General features: G+C 40.6%; 1 protein-coding gene across 1 annotated transcript in view; it reads left to right on the forward strand.

Moving 5' to 3' along the window:
* The window catches only part of DLX4 (distal-less homeobox 4), a 29439-nt gene extending 20152 nt beyond the window's left edge, over nt 1-9287 (forward strand). Inside the window, exons 2-3 of the mRNA XM_073004375.2 lie at nt 787-980; nt 7518-9287. Coding sequence (XP_072860476.2) covers nt 787-980; nt 7518-7772 — 449 coding nt within the window. The 3' untranslated portion in view covers nt 7773-9287. The remainder of the gene's footprint in view (nt 1-786; nt 981-7517) is intronic.
* Nucleotides 9288-16820: the final 7533 nt, after the last annotated feature.

Here is a 16820-nt window from a genome sequence, read left to right on the forward strand (position 1 = left end):
GTCACAGGGGTTGCAAAGACTGCCTGTTAGAAGGGCATGAACATCCCCAGCTTGAGTGCTTACCACCTCCAGCACCTCCTCCCCAGGCAGAACACAAAGCAGGTAGGCTTAGCACAGAGTCATTATGGGCACCTCATATTGAGATTCATGTGTTTCACTATCCTCTCCCCACCTATTACCAATTTCACAGGACCCAAGCTTAGCCAATAAAGAAGCAAAGCCCTGCACACCAAAATTGCTAACTGCAGTTTTGAAAGGTTCTTTAAAACCCAACATTGGTCGCAATCCTGCTGGGGGAATCTGCCTGTGAAGTGGGGATGATGTCATTGGCAGCAGCAGACTGCTACTGATGAAAGGCTTCCTTTTACAATTTTCGGATGCACGTGGCTTCATGGCATTCTGCATGAGCCATATGTACTCTGAAATCACAAAAGGAAGCTTTTAATCTTCCCTGCTCTGCAGGCGGTGATGTGCAACAGGATTTCAGCCCCTGTCTGGCTTCATATTAACAATGAAAGAGGTCTTCTTCTTCATTTATGTTCAAATCAATCCAGTGATGCTTTCTGAGCAGGGGGGTCAGCTGACACAGTGCTGCCATTGGCAAAGGACACCGAAATGTATTCATAGCCATCACATTCTTTGGGGAGGCGATGTCTGTGTCCCCCAAAGTCAAAGAGATAATTGACTGCAATTATGTGGGTGATACCATATTTACTTTTACTTCCCACTCTTTCCCCCCCTTTTTTCTTTCTTTTATCTCTCTTTTTTAATGGTTTCATTTTGAAGAGCTTGAGAAATCTACCATAATTGAAAATGGAGAAATCCGCATCAATGGGAAAGGGAAGAAGATCCGTAAGCCACGCACCATCTACTCAAGCCTCCAGCTTCAGGCCCTCAACCAGCGCTTCCAACAAACCCAGTACCTGGCGTTACCCGAGCGGGCAGAGTTAGCAGCACAACTGGGCTTGACCCAAACACAGGTGAGCAGCAATTTATTTACTGCGTTAACCAACCATTGCTCTTCCACATCTTCCTGTCCCCTGCTTCCCAGGAGCATCCATAACCATAATCCTGTTTATCTTTGCAACATTCTTGTGAGGTAAGTCAAGTTGAGTAAGCGACCCGGAGAGCACCATGGTTACTCAGAGTGTACAGGATGCTACATCACATGTGTCAATCCTTGCTCTACCAGCTCAGCTTTCAACCTCCAATGGGAATCTAGAATAGGTTGTCTGTGTAGGAGTGATCTTATCTTTTTTCCTGTCTGTCAGTTTCTTGCCTTCAGTTTGTACTTGCAACCTGCTTTGAGCCAATTGGTCCAAAAGCAACCAGGAAGCAGCAATTCAAGGTTTAAAACAAGGATGGGCAACTTTGGCCAGAGTGGTAACGACAGGGGCTTTGACCCAGCACAACAATGTTTACAGGGTGCAAAAATGTGCTGTTCAAATCTGCCTGCCCTGGGCAGGTGTGTGGTCTCCAGTCATGCCTCCCAGGGTAAAAGCCAAGATAAAACTGGTAGGCCTGGTGTGGAAGGAATATGGCTGGTGTTCAGACTTAGGCTTTCCTCACCGTTCTTCCATGCCAGCTGGCTGCTTCATTATGGAGATCAGGAGAGGGTACCTGTATTGTTTACACTGTGCACTAGAATATTTAAAATCCATCACACACTTTATCTAGAGCCCTTTAAGGCAGGTCATTATTTAGTACTACCCAGGCTGCGGATTTCGGCTCTCCAACAAGATTTGTGACCACATGGGAATTTGAATGTGAGCTTTCCCTATAGGATACCTTTAACCACCACGTCCTACAAGTGGTTAGACTTCTACTTAGACATTGTGCCTTACTAGTAGAGAAAGAAAAGATAAGATGGAGAAATAATTTATAACAATAAATACAAGAGCATGTGTATCCATATATCATCACCCTCATCTTAGAACTGCAGAAGGAACCCTGTGGATCTTGACTCTTGCACCTATCAAGGAGGTACAGTGGGGAATCGAACTCCCAGCTCACCTAAAACACTAAGCTATGCAGATGTTCAACTGTCTGTCTTCATCATAGTTCCAAGACCATGAAGCCTAAATAGCCCAAAGGCTATTGTTTTTTTTAATGGATTAATTATAGTTAATCTGTGATGTAGTACTATCTTCAGCCATTAAGTGTGAAACTTTTGTAACCTTCCCTAGAGAGGAAACTGTGATCATGCCTGAATATTGATTTTTTCAGAGAACCTCTACTCAGTTCCAGGAGATGTTTTCCTTTGCAGGAGCCCCAAAGTATTCAAATAGTTAAAAAAGGAGGGGGATGTTCTGCTGCCTGGTAAGTGGGGAGGAGTGGGGGAGATAAGCAGGGGGAAAGATGAAAGAGCAGCAGGTGGAAGGAGAGAAAGACGAGTGGGAAAGACAAGAAGAGTGGAAGCAAAAGAGGAGAAGGAAGGGAACGACCATCAGTGTGAGATGGGAACTTAAGGGTTTCTAAATTCTAACACCAACAGAGTTAGGTATACCTGCTGGTATTAATGGAGGAAGAAGAGGAAACGGCCAATTTAAATCTAGTAGAAACACTCGTGCAGTTTAGCGTTCAAGAATGTTTCAAGTGTTCTTGGGGTGAATGCCAAGACCTTTCTCTTCAGACAGACTTTTCCTTAGTGTTTGACTGAAGGAGACAATAAATGAGATGGTTTATATTTTGTTGTTTTTAAATTCGTTTTTAGTAATGCCTTTATCTAACATTTTAAATGTAATGTTATTTTTTCTTTTTAAATATTTGACTAATTTACTGATTTTAGTTTTTAATGTGTTTTTAATGATGTAAGCTGCTTTGGGTCGTTTTTAAGTAGAAAGGTGGGGTAAAGATATTTTAAATAAACTAAATAATAAATAATATTTTACAGAACATTAGGAATGAGTTTTTTGGATTTTCTGGACTATAGTTAAATGTTCCATTTTGGAAGTTCTGCACCTACCTTGGAGAGACCATTGAAACACTTCAACATAAGGCACCTGAGAGAAAGGCGTAGATCAGAAGGCTTTGAGGCTTAGTTAGTTCAATCTCTAGCGAAGCTTCTTTCTTGGAAAGAAACCTCCCAGCTAGCACTGGGGCACAAAAAGGAAATTTAGGCAGAGCTTGGCTTAGCTAAGCCTCAAAGCCTTGTAATTTCAGCCTTTTTCCCTGGTGCATCACACTGAGGTGTTTCAATGGTCCCTGCAGGGTAGGTAGAACTTCCAGAATGGAAAAGTAGGGTATCTGTAGTTCAGAAAACACCCAAATCCCGTCCGTATGGACCCCATAGCAGAAAGGAAAAATAAAAATAAGACCATAACTCTGTCTTTGGAAGGTTCAGTTATACTCTTGTGCATCATTGCTAAATGTGGCCTCTGAGGACTGAGGGAAAGGGGTGTCCCAAAGGTCTCAAAGCCCAGGAAGGTTGTTACAGAAAAATATGGTCCGTTAGACAGCCTGGACCCAAATCGTACATTTTTGTGATGACTGTGTATGGATGACAGCTGATTAGAATAAATGAGATTAACAACAGGCCCCCTTTCTGGTTTATATCTTAACCTGACTCGGTGCAGTTCCCCCTCAACCCCCCCCAAAAGAAAACAAACCCCAAAACAAATAAACAAATAAACAAAAAACCCCACCAGATTCTATAACCCTTCACAGTCTTAGAATGCCTCCACTCCCCGATCTAGAGTGTACAGATTTGGCAGGTTTTTACTTGACTTACTTCTTCTCTGTCTAAAAAATATATAAATCTTTTTTACGCCCCTGGCTGTGGACTCACCCCTGACATCTGTCTGTCTGTAGTGATCTGTTTAAGCTGTTCAACCAGCTGTAAAAGAGGCTGCCAGGTGGGAGGAACCCACTTTTGCCAGTACCGATTCCCCTAAAATTCCCACATCTTTTCAAATTCTGGTCATAATCCAGGAAGACATTCCCCAGCTTGAGGCACATTGAAACAAGTAGAATCTGCGCAGGAACAGAGTTGAGTTTTAAAAATAGTTTTACGTGACCTTGGTCTTCTTTTTGTCTTTCATCCTTTTCTCTGTCTCCTTTTTTTCTTGCTTTCTTGCCTTTTGCCCTGAACATTGGTATACACATAAAATAAAATGAAAGAAAACGAAATACAAAACCCCCTTAGGTGCACCAGTGTAAGCATCACCAGCTTTTCCCTCATTTTATTTTTTCCCCTCAGGAGCAGTTATATTAACTGTAAACCTTGAAAGAGTCTGTGGAGCACCAGCAATTTGTGACATAAATGAAAATTCTTTGGAAACTTCCAATTGTATGTTGATGTTCTAGGCAAGCTTCACATTACCCCCACTCCATATATGTGTATTTTGCATGAATACAGTGTTTGTCAACACAAAAGCAATTCAACTGCTTTCAGATTTGTGTCTTGTGGTCTAAATACTGTACATTTGTTCAAGGAAGGTCCATGACAAACAACAATACACAGTGTTTTTAAAAAGAAAGCTGGAGGTGCTTTCAGAGAAGCTTAGCTCCTCCTAATGCATACACACTTTTTTTTGTCCCAGCCTTCCTTCTTGACAAACAGGTTTTATAGGTTTCTGAAACCGTGCCAAGACCTGCAAAGCCTGTTTTCCAATGATGAAAGTGAGATGAGTGTTCACACACAGAGTAGCAATCCATCTTTTGAGCATGTGAGAGCATTAGAGAAGGAAGGAGCTGGTTGGAGTGCAAGTGCTTAAATAATGCAATAAATAATGAAATCATACCATCTATTTACAATTGTCAGGCTGTGGATGATGTTGCTTAGGTTAGCCAGAATGACATCATCCATGTGCATGAGAGAGGCATGACAGTACATTTGGGAACACCCTAGTTTGTCGAAATTAAAAGAGGGGGGGGACCCATAATGTAGTCCAAGGAAGACTGAGCATGATTGGTGATCCTCACTGCTGCCTGGCTCTTGGAAGAGGGAAGTGACATAAAATCAAGATGGTGTATGTGACGTTGGGGTGGGTAGAATGCAGTTGCTGGGATTCTTAACAACAGTGCTCCAAACTGCAACACTGCATTGCAGGTCCCACTTGTTTTTCCCAGAAACTTATAAATCTACAAAAGTCTGAAGATAGTAAAGATGACCTAAAGGAAAATTCATTGTAGACAAAAAGATAGAAAAGTTGGATTTTCAGGGTAGAGTTCCCAGATTGTTTCTAGGCTGGGGAATTCTGGAAATTACAGTCTTGAAAAGTAGCTTTAGTTACTCTGCATTATGACACTACTGTCTACTTTGATTTGGCAGCAGTGATCCAAGGACCCTTCAGATCAAAGGGCCTTTCACATCCTCTTGTGACATCCTTTTACCTGGATATGCCAGGTGTTAAACCTGGGGTCTTTTTCATGGAACCTTCATGGATTAATAACTACTGCTTTGCCTCTGGAATGAGATATAGTGCATTACCCTACTCCCAAAAAAATTAACCAAGGACTTCATAAATGTTGCTTTATGCTGATGTGTATAGGCTTAAATGCAAACTTGGACCTACCTTTAGTAGGGAAGACCTATGACTCAGTGACCTGTGTGTCTGCTCAGTCCACCTGTTCAGATGCTCACTGTTGAAGCCCAGTTTCAAAGCTCCCACCTGTTCATCCTTGCCTGGATACAAACCTTCAAACGAGGGGCTCCATGAAAAAGAAGACTGTGGAAGAAGCTAGCTGGCCATTTAAAGACAAACTTTTTAAAATGCTTACCACTTTGAAAGTGTAAAGGATTAATCAAAACAACTGCCTCTGACCACGTGCAGACTATATTTGACCCCTCCTACCCTTAGCCCCTTCCCCGCTTTTTGGTTTGGTTTTTTGAACCAGACCTGATGCTTCTTGTTTCTCAAATAAGTAAGCAAACAAGAGATGCAATGGAATAGGGCAGAAGGAGAGGAAAGACAAAGGGGAGGTGCACAAGGCAACAGGGAGACTGCCAAGGAGCAATGAAAGTCAAAGGTGAGGAGGCAGCAGAGAGATATTAATAGCATCAGAGTTCTTCTCCATTTGGTTACAAGGAACCCTTTGCTTGGGTGATTTGCAGAGCCTGGAAAAGTTATATGCTGGCAGGAAGATTGTGGGAATTGTCGTCCACAATAGCAACTATTCCAAGTTCTCTGATTCATGACCAGCACATTCTGGAGTTTCCTTGTGGTTCTGTCTGTCTGTCCACCTGTCCCTTTGTTTGCTTGTTTGTTTTGGACTGAACGATCCTCAGTCTTGTGTTCTCGAGTCTAGACATTTCAACCTCTGCTTTTCTCCCCCTTGCAATGTGAACTGTGTAATACATGAAACATTCCCTTGACTTGAAATTTGTGAGATGTTCAGATGGAGAAGATACAACTTAGAGGTTATAAGGGCAGACTATCTAAGGTGGAGGGGTAAATCACAGATTTTGTTTCCTCCTCCTCCTCCTCCTCCTCTCTTTCTCTCTTGTAGTTTTCCACCTCCTTGAAATGCCCTGGAGACCAATGTTTACACTTTGCCCGCTCTGATCTTTCTACAAATGCCATTGCTCAATCAGCTTTTTGAGAGAAGGGAGAGGCGATAGAGAAGGCAAGCCTCCTGAAAGAGCTAGCTAGGGTCAGGCAGCCACAGAGTCCATTAGAAAGGCAAGTGAGGACAGGTTGCCAGTGTGTGTTGCCAGATCACCTGAAAGCAAGTCACCAGCGCTCCACAACCATTCCCATCCTTCATTATTGCAGTAGTCTGGGAGATGCAATGCTATTGTTCCAGACTTAAAGAATAAGAAATTATGGGAAATATTATGAAGTGTGGGGGGGGAAAGATACTGTATCTTTTTACTGATCCTCGGAGTGCTCCTAGATGCCTTCTTCTAGGTTGATCTTAAAATCTAAACCAAAAGAAAGGGGCAAGATCACTGGAAATAGGACGATGCACACTAAATAGCTCCTGATGTTTCTAGCAAGTGAGCCAAACTATGGACTGTAGACTCACTCATTTGAGCATGAGCACAATACATAGGGGCTATGTCATAGGCGCTGTAAAACACACCTGTGATTTGGTGGTTACAGTTCTGCCTACCCCAAATTGTGTCTCCATCTGTGGCAATCCTAATAGAAACAACTCAGTGGTTTAGGTATCTGGTGGTGGAGCCAGATGTTGGGAGTTTGATTCTCCACTGTGCCTCCTTGACAGAGGCTGGACCTGATGATCCACAGGGTCGCTTCTAGCTCTGCAGTTCTAAGATAGTAATAATGATATATGGACACATATGCTCTTTTTATTATTGCTATGTACTATCTCTTATCTTTTCTTTTTCTACTAGTACGGTACGATGGTTAAATAGACAGAAGTCTAAGCACCTGCAGGACATCCAGCATATGGAATCCAATCTCTAGATTTTTCCCCCCACCCTTTTAGCCAAAAAATATAATGTTTGCAGGAAAATACAATTTTTAAGAATTTGCTTTTAACATAGTTGCACATATACCTCTGAAATTTGTTTCAGCTCTTTAATATCTCTCTGGCTACCACTTTTGCAGGTCAAGATCTGGTTTCAGAACAAACGGTCTAAGTTCAAAAAGATTATGAAGCAGGGCTCCAGCATCCAAGAAGATCATCTCCACAGCTCCTCCTCTTTGTCTCCCTGTTCCCCCAACCTCCCCCCACTCTGGGACATTCCCATGGCATGTAAAGGAGCCCCCTTGCCCCCCAACAGCTATATCAACAGTTTTGGACCTTGGTACCACCAACCTCAACACCACCAAGACTCCATGGGGAGGCCTCCAGTGATGTGACAAAAGGCAGGGCCAACCCATCTGCTGCGCCTCTTCTTTGGAAGCTCTGGTCTGGGACTACAGGAGCAGGGAAATAGGTCATGTGACTGGAAGAAGTGGCTTCTTCAAAGGGATCACCAGCATTTTTCTCTTCATGGGAAGTTCTCTGGCAGGAGATGACTGCAAAGACATAGGTGGACTTCCCGACCTGCTCAAGGACCAATACTAGCCACTGTGGCAGAATGTGGGAAGGCGGCTTACGCCAAGGCACTCCCTCCTCCACCCCAATGCAACTTGATCATACATCAATAGCTCATTTATAGTAGCTTCTCTTCATCAAGATTTTACAAGAGCAGGGCTTGGCTTCCCCCAGCCCTCCAAAATATAGGGTTCATTAATAACATGGCCTTGTGTCTGTTCTGGCTGTGTTGATAAGATCTTAGTTGCCATGTATCTGGGGTCAGTTGCTGTGTCTTTAAGAGTTTTGAAGCTAGACAGGAACTAAACAGGCTATTTTTTTTCCTAACATGGAGGTTCAAACAGTGATAGGAAAGCGTTGTGTTTGATATACCTGCCTTTCACAATGCTGTTAAAGAAACAGAAGTATTGCTGTCTTTTTTCCCCCTGTGGCAACCCTATTGAGTGCAGCAAGCTACTGGAGCTACACAGAGCTCTGCATCAGACAGATACAGGGCAGGGAACAAATGCTGAACTGGATAGATGTAAAAGAAAGATAATGTACACCAGGATTGGGAAATCTATAGGTCTTCATCTGTTGTTGGACTGGAATTCCATAAACGCATCACTATGGTTGATGGTGAAGGATGAGGAGAGCTTGGAGACCACCAGATACTCCACCTTTGTGTATTGATGCAACCTCATGATTTAGAGACCAGAATATATCTTAGTTTGGAGACAATACAATCCCTTCTCATGGGATTAAAACTGTCAAGAACTTTTTTTTAACTCATCTAAATGAGTTCAATGAATTACCATCTATGAAAAATAGGTGACTTCCACTTGAAGCTCCAAATTGTGAATGCAACTAAATAATTTTTTTAAAAAAATCAAATGCTTTATTATACAAAGCTAAATTTGCTTTCATCTATGTCACTAACATATATTTTTAAAAATGTGTTAAATTCTGGATTATGTTTACAATTAATGAAAAAGTTTGTGGAATGTAAGCCCCATGTCCCCCTTTCTTCCTGTTTTTAAACATATTGTTCATATTTGTTTCAGAATATACATGAAGTCCCCCTGCCCAAATCTCATGAGTCCATTTAATTAAACAAATTAAAAACTAATTTAACATTTTTCCTCCCCACACTTTGCCAAGCATAATGACATTTTTTAATTTATTAAATAAATTTTTTGGTATATTGTATTGTTTTCTCTTTCTAAACAGAATGTTTGAACTATAAATTTTTTTGTACAAATGAATGTTGTTAATCCCCTTCTTTATACCTCTTGTAATATCTAAATCTGAGCAGTTAAAATTGAGACATAATTAATAGTTCTTCACCTGAATTTCTGCATACTGAGTTCACATACAACATGAGGGGGGGAACGTTTTATTCCCCCAAATGCCCCTGGGCTCCTTCTCTCATCGTCCTCAGCTAATATGGACAATATAAGGGATGTCTGTAATTGTACTTCAGTTACTTTTGGATGGTCCCACATTCTTCATGTAAGAAATGGTGGAGTGCAGCAGTGAACATTTTAAGAAATCCGTTTAAGAAAAAAGAGAATAAAACTGAGACTTGAGCACAGAAGCCCTTAGAACTGCTAGAGTCATAAAGTGTCTTGTGACACTCTCAGGTGCTTAGCATTCTCTACTGTTTTAGATGCAAGAGCTGGGCTCGGTCCAGATTTGAGAAGCCCCTCTTTAGAGCCCCCCTCTCATAGCTTCTGTCCTGTGGGTTGGGTTTCCCTCACTTCCCTTGAAGTTCTCCCCTTGAGATATTTAACAACCCGCATCCTTCTGAAACGAGAGGCGTAGTACCCAAAGCTATTTAATATTTATGTGCCGTCTAATCAATTCTATCCTAAGCTTATCTTCCTAAAAGTTTCTAGTTATAAAGTGCTCAGAATTGGCGGGCCAGCTCTTCCTTATGCTGGTGCTGTAAAACCATGCAGTTTGCCCGAGCCCTCAAAGGTGGCAGGACACATAGCCCCACTTGCTCCGAATTATCTAAGCTGGCCTCCCTCTGGGGCGGGGCACAATGGGGATTTGAATTCCTGGCCCCGGGCTCTGCAGCCAAGTGGTCCAATCCACTGAGCTATATCACTTCTGGTTGAGTTATTTAGGCAGCTTGGGCAGAAAATCAACCAAGTACCTCTTCCCTTCCCTAAAAAGAAGTACTGTACTATATATACAACATCAACCTAAATAACTAATTCTTTACGTTTATTATTTAGCTTTCATGACACACAAAATTTGCTGCTTGGGGTGATAGACTTATCCTGCTTAATGTTAGGAATGCCCATAAGACCCTGCAACAGACTATGCTCTGAACAGATTAACACAACTCGTGAAAATGGGCTACAGTGTTGATCTAAATACTTGTACTTTCTATTCTTCATTAAAAATCATCAACTGGATGACCTGCTACCACATCTGTCTCTTCAGCATAATCACATGGCTTTAACTACAGATCCCTACAGGCCTGCTTTTATGCCTTGGCCCCGCAATTCATCCCTACAGACTGCAAGCACAGACTTCAGAAGAACATACAAAAAACAGCTTTGCCTCATGACCAAGGGTGGTGTCAGATGTGATTACAAACAATGGGGAAAATGAGTCACACGTCCTCTTTCCACATTTCTGGAATCTCAGGTCAGCAAGTATGATGACCAGCCTTAACTCAATACATTTTTCTGCCTGAGGCAAAAGACAAAATGGTCTCCTTTTATCCAGGCGTCATGGTAAGATTGGTCCTATGGATGAGAGGAAATCTCAACAATGTCTTGAGTTTTCCTCAACAATGTCTTGTATTGGCAACCTTGACATGGGAGATAAAGTACTGAGGGGTTTCTAACCTCTATCAGAGTCCTAAACTCCAGTGTAAGAGGAAGACAACAAGGTTTTTTTTTCCTGCCACATTTTCTACATTTTTGTGCAAAATGCAAATATGCAAAACTAGTAGTTTTGCACATTTGCTCATCAAACATGAAAAGACACACTGAGTCATTGGAAAGATACTCAAGAAACAGACACTATCCGTTGCTTACTTTATGTAAAACTTATACCACTTTTCCTAATAAACCAACCTTTTCAGAAATGCACGAAATCAGCATCACAGACACATAACATCTCTCCATGGCCAACAAAAACAAATCTCAGTTTCCAACAGAAAAAACAATGTATTCTCAAAGGTTTTCATGGCCGGGATCTGATGGTTGTTGTGGGTTTTTTGGGCTCTTTCGCTGTGTTCTGAAGGTTGTTGTTCCTGACATTTCGCCAGTCTCTGCGGCCGGCATCTTCAGAGGACTCTTCTTACTCCAGTCCTCTGAAGATGCTGGCCATAGAGACTGGTGAAACGTCAGGAAGAACAACCTTCAGAACACGCCAGAGAGCCCAGAAAACCCACAAAAATCAACAGAAAAAACAATACTAACTTCTTGGTTATTGTACCAAAGCAAACCAGGTAATGATCTGTATGCCTTACTGGTGTTATTATCTTTGGCTCCATGACATCTCTGGGTTTAGGGAAACAGCTTGGATTTCATCAACCTGTTTCTTCTTTGAAAGAAGCCCTGGACTCTTTAGTTAGGACTAACCTTTGGATTTCACCCTAAAATGAACCAGAGTTTCATTTTTGCAGAGCAAAATGAACCAGAGTTTAAAAATCCCCAGCACCACAAGCACATATCTGGGCTTTATTTGTGCCACTAAGGAGGGAAAAAGTTTAATTCCTAACATGTATTCCTTTCCCCCATATGTCAAAGCAATTTCAAGAGAAGATTTTTTAAACTTTTTTTTTCCTCTTAAAGGCAGACAAAAGATGCTGCAAGTAGGTAACAGCTAACAGAAATGTCTCCCTGGAGTGGAATTTAATTATAACAAGGGAGGGAAAAGTTATTTAAAAAGAGGAGGGTGCAAAATTAAACATATAAGGTTGAACTTTATATGGCGTGCTCATGTTTTATTATAAACCTGTAACTTTTTTTTAATGATTGCAGGAAAAAAACTGGCGTTACCATGAGGGGAAAAGTCTTCACATTTTTGGCATTGTATACCTGTGCCAAATTATAGCTTGCTTTGGAAGCATGATTCTTTTTAAAGATCTAATCTTATCTCTTAGTAAGCCTCTTGACATCAATTATTTGTGAAGAATTTCTTCCCTCTCTCTTTTTCAGGGGTGTAAAGCCTGCATCCTAATCTTTATTCCCAATTAACTCTTATTGACTCTTACAGGTCTATTAGTGATTTGAAGTGTTCAATGTGCCCGGAGGGCTAAATAAACAAGCAAGGTTAACTTGTGTTTAATCTTTTTTATTTCTTTCTGCTTGCCTGTCTGCTTTCAACTTGCTTGCTCTGAGAATTAGTAGTATTTTCAAAGCTAGCTCAGTCAGTTAGGTAGTTAGGAAGAGAAGAGCCACCCCATGTGGCCTTGGGCGAACTGAATACTCCCAGGGCACCCCCAGAAAAAAGGGAATTGAAAAACCACTTCAGAGTACTTTCTGTCTAGAAAAAAAAAATCTGAAAGGGCTTGCCATAAGTCAAAACTTACTGGCTCTAAATTATGATATTAATATTGTTAAAGCAGACAAACAAATAAAAATCTGACAAAAGTATCTTTATCAGGTTTGTAAGAAGCTGTCAGGGTTTTCTTCATCATCACTTTTCAGTCCTCTCCCTCTGCAACTGTAACTTTTTAAGGAATATCATTAATTATGTGCCAATTATAATTATTGAAGATTCAAGTTCTACAAGAAAGCTTCAGGTTCTAAAAAAGTATTTTTTCTCCTACTTAATGGGATGACTAATCATATATATTTGAGTTGCAAGAGCAATGTTTACAATAACAGTAACAATGATAACTTTATTGTTTATAAGCAAGTTTATAATTATTTACTGTATTATTTAATTTTTTTCATTTATTTATATTTTAATCTCACCAACTAATAGCAGATACCCCTAACAGCAAACAAATTATAATAACACAGTACAAACAACCCCAATAACACCCACATGATCGGTAAACATGAAAGTTAACGGTAATAACAAAAGATAAAATAATTAGTAAAAATTACAGATGATAAAATATTAAGAATATTAAATACAATAAAGTCAGTGAAAACAGGGCAGGTGCATAAACAGAGGGAGGGGGAAAGCTCCAATAGGCAAGGTTACAGTATAATATACCTCCTAGAATTTTTTTTTTAAATTCAATTTAAAAAGAGATTGCTCTAATAGCTCATTGAGGTGTTTATCAACAACCCAGCCATGCCATCTCTAAAAACAACCATTCAGATCCGTCTCACAAATATTCTGAGTCTTATTAAGAGCATGCTGTCATAGCTCTTATATTGATGTCAGTTTTGAGAGAGCATTTAAGCCATGTCTCTCCTTGTATGTGACCTGGCAGTTAACGATCTGTTAAAACTCTAGATTGTCTTTACTGAAATTTTGAGATCACTCAGGGCTGTCATCAGTTACTAAAGACTGCATGTAGAGGATCACAGAGCGTGACCCCAGAACATAGTCCGCCACGCTGGCTCCCTCATCAGTTAAATATATGTAAAAGCTTTTTGAATGATCCAAATGGGAACCATGAAGACACATAAGTTGGAATGTATAAAGCAAGTGAAAATGAAAATGACCATACTTTTCTTGTGATTCATATCTCCCCCAAGTTCAAGTTCTAGGACTTTTTCTATCATATGATTGTCACCTAGCATCAAAATTGCTTCAAATTAAAAGAGGATAGTTATGAAATTTAGGAAGTAGAGTACTGTATCAAATAAATCATCCCGCTTGGTCCCAAATTAACCAACGAAGTAGAAAACAAACAAATAATACATTTTATGCTCGAGAAAATATAAACTTGCTTCAGAAAACTGACCTTGGAGAAGTTATTTTTTAAAATTGCAACACCCACAATTCCTCAGCCAAAAGCATGGTTGGTAGACAGGCTGATTGGAGGCACCTGGGCATTGTGTTCAGCTTATATAACCTGCTAGTTCAAAGACTGAAGTGCTTTTGGTGAATCCTGAAAAAGTGTTTGGAAGGGCTGCGAAGTAGAAATGTGGGTTTGGTCATCTTTCTTTCTTCATCTTCAGAATTCTTAAAAAAATTCTTTTACATATTTCATTTTAGCATTTATTTAATAATAAAAGGTTGTGTTGTAATGTACCAACATGTTGCTTCCAACTTATAGGGAGTTCAAGAGGGTTTTCAAGGTATGTGCAATATCCAAATGGTTCACCATTGCCACACCCTGGGGTGTTTATAGGACCATACCAGGATTTGAACTCAGGTCTCCCAACGCCCAGTCTAACACTGTATCCACACTGGCCCTCAGGAATAAAACTCAGTAGTTGTAAAGTGCTGGAATGTTCCTAGCTTTTCTGCCCCTCCATCTTACAACAGTCTTGTAAGGTTATGCTGTACATTGGAGGCTCAGAATGAGACTTCAGTGAATTCCTGATTTGTTGTTCACCATGTTTCACCAACTTCATAAACCTTACATTTTTCAGATTGTTATCTGCTCTTCATGTTACTATATCTTAATGCATTTTCTAACACTAATACTGCTCTAGGCTCTTCATCTGTGTCAGATACTGAATTTTACCCTGGCTTTACACAGTTTGGCAGGACTTTCAAACCATCTTCACAACTGCTTTCAGGCATCAGTTGCATTGCTACACAGCTTTCTCTGTGAGGTCAGGAGTGGGCTAGGCCAAAAAGATCTGCTAAGGTAAAATGTTTTGTTGATCTACTGCACCAGTTTAAGTTTTCCCTGGAATTTCCAGGCAGTTAAGAATAAATGGTGTCTGGTTAAGCGGTGGAATGTCTACAATTATGTCTACTATTCCCACAACAAAATACAATCTACTTTAGCATCCCGTAATGTTCAGGGCAAAGGGGGAGGAGGAGGTAAATGGCTAGCTGGCATCAGATGACTTCAATTCTGTCCTGGGCCTCTTTTGAAAGTTAAACATGAAGAAAACTGATTTTGTAACTCTTAACTCCATTCTGGACAGCCATCAGACACAAAATAGCTACTTCATCTAACATGCTTTATATTTGTGCTGCTCATAGCAATACATAATACAAATTTAAATCAATGTCCAACATGTCTGAGCCAACTTTAAAAATACAGAATAAAAGCAAATAGGTAATGAAATCAAGTAATGAAATCGCTGTGCGATTTATTTTGAGCCTTTGGGTTGTACAATGAAATAGGTAAACACTGAGCAGCTTACATGCAATAGCACATCCAAAGCCTGGAAAAGTTATAGCTCCTAGAATCCCCTGGCATTATGCAGCATATTGTGGTTGTCAATAGAGGGGTATTCACTCTTTGGTCGAAATGCTGTAGCTTTGTTAGGCACAAGGAAAACAAAGAGCATAACATTCGGTCGTTCCCAGCTGGCAATTAATAGGTCTCCACTGGGATTCTCGAGCACACACCAAGCCAGGAGTGCATATGCTCTCGAGAGTCCCAGTGGTGACTTGTTAATTCCTGGTAGGAAAGGTTAAATATTATTCTTTTTGCCTTCTGCATGTGTAACAAAGCAACAGGACCTCAGGCACTATGTCCTTGGATATAGTCTCCACACTTGGAGGGGAGTACCTAGGCCCTTCCTTGTTCCTCCTCACTTTCTACCTGTGGGAACCAACTTGAGACATTCATGCTTGTACAGTATATAAACTGAACACACAAGGAAGAACCTATTTTCTGGGCTTCTTGCTAGCATGTAAGGCCTACATGTCAGCAAGAACAGTTTCACATGTAGATCTGTAACTTTCTACATGTTGAAGGAGACAGTGGAGAGACACCCTCTTTGAAGCATGGACACTATCTCTGGGGAGATAGCAAATTAATACTCTTTAAGTTAACTTTATTTTGGGTAGACACTGGAATTCTGAAGGGGTTCAGGAAATACAAAACCTCTTAACCCTCACCCTTGTGTGAACTCTCATGACACTGGAATGCCCCTGATTTAGGAAAAATAATATAAACCACTCAATGCAAGATTTTATTTTATTCTTAATCTGTCTGGATGAGAGAAATCTTGTAGAGCAGTGCTTAAACTGCAGTACTGCAGTCAAAACTCTGCTCATGATCTGAGTTTGATTCCAACAGGCTCACGTAGCTGGCTCAAGGTTGACTCAGCCTTCCATTCTTCCAAGGTCAGTAAATCGAGTGCCCAAACAATACAGTACTTCCAAACATTGAACCGGACCAGAAAAAGTACCTACCTGCCTGTAATGCCCTCGCCTCCATGACTGCTTTGGCCATGGTGGCACCTCATCATTCTCGGACAGCACTACTCAAAGCTACAACACTAATGTTGATCTAATTGGATACCGAGACAGCACTGTCACAGACATTCCCCTAAATTTGATGTGATTGAATTCTTCTTATGCATCTCTTCTCTCTAGATTTGCACGACACTTGGTAAGGATACTATATTTATACCATTGTTTGAAGACATCATAGTAGGTAGCTTACATTTCATTGCTCATAGTTTGGATGACTTAGTAGCTATGTTGCAGAGATGGGAAAACCTACTTTTTGGATTTCCAGTCCTAAAATCCTCTGCCAGTCATTGACAATTGCAGAACCAAAAAGTAACTTTTAAAAATTCTGCTACATGGTAAACTTTATGAATTAACTTAATTTGTCTAGCAATGAACTCTGTTCATACCGATTAACTACTGTATTCCTCTTTTTCTCTACCACCACTGATCCACAGAGATAGCACAGCTTTATATCACGAGCTCATGCATGTCTACTCAAAATCAAGTTGTACTAAATTTTGTAGTCCTGTCTTCCAGGTAAGCAGCCATAGGACTGGAGTCTTAAATATGGCAGAGCCTAGATTATGTAATGT

Source organism: Pogona vitticeps, chromosome 6 (assembly GCF_051106095.1).
Source record: "Pogona vitticeps strain Pit_001003342236 chromosome 6, PviZW2.1, whole genome shotgun sequence".
NCBI classification, from domain to species: Eukaryota; Metazoa; Chordata; class Lepidosauria; order Squamata; family Agamidae; genus Pogona; species Pogona vitticeps.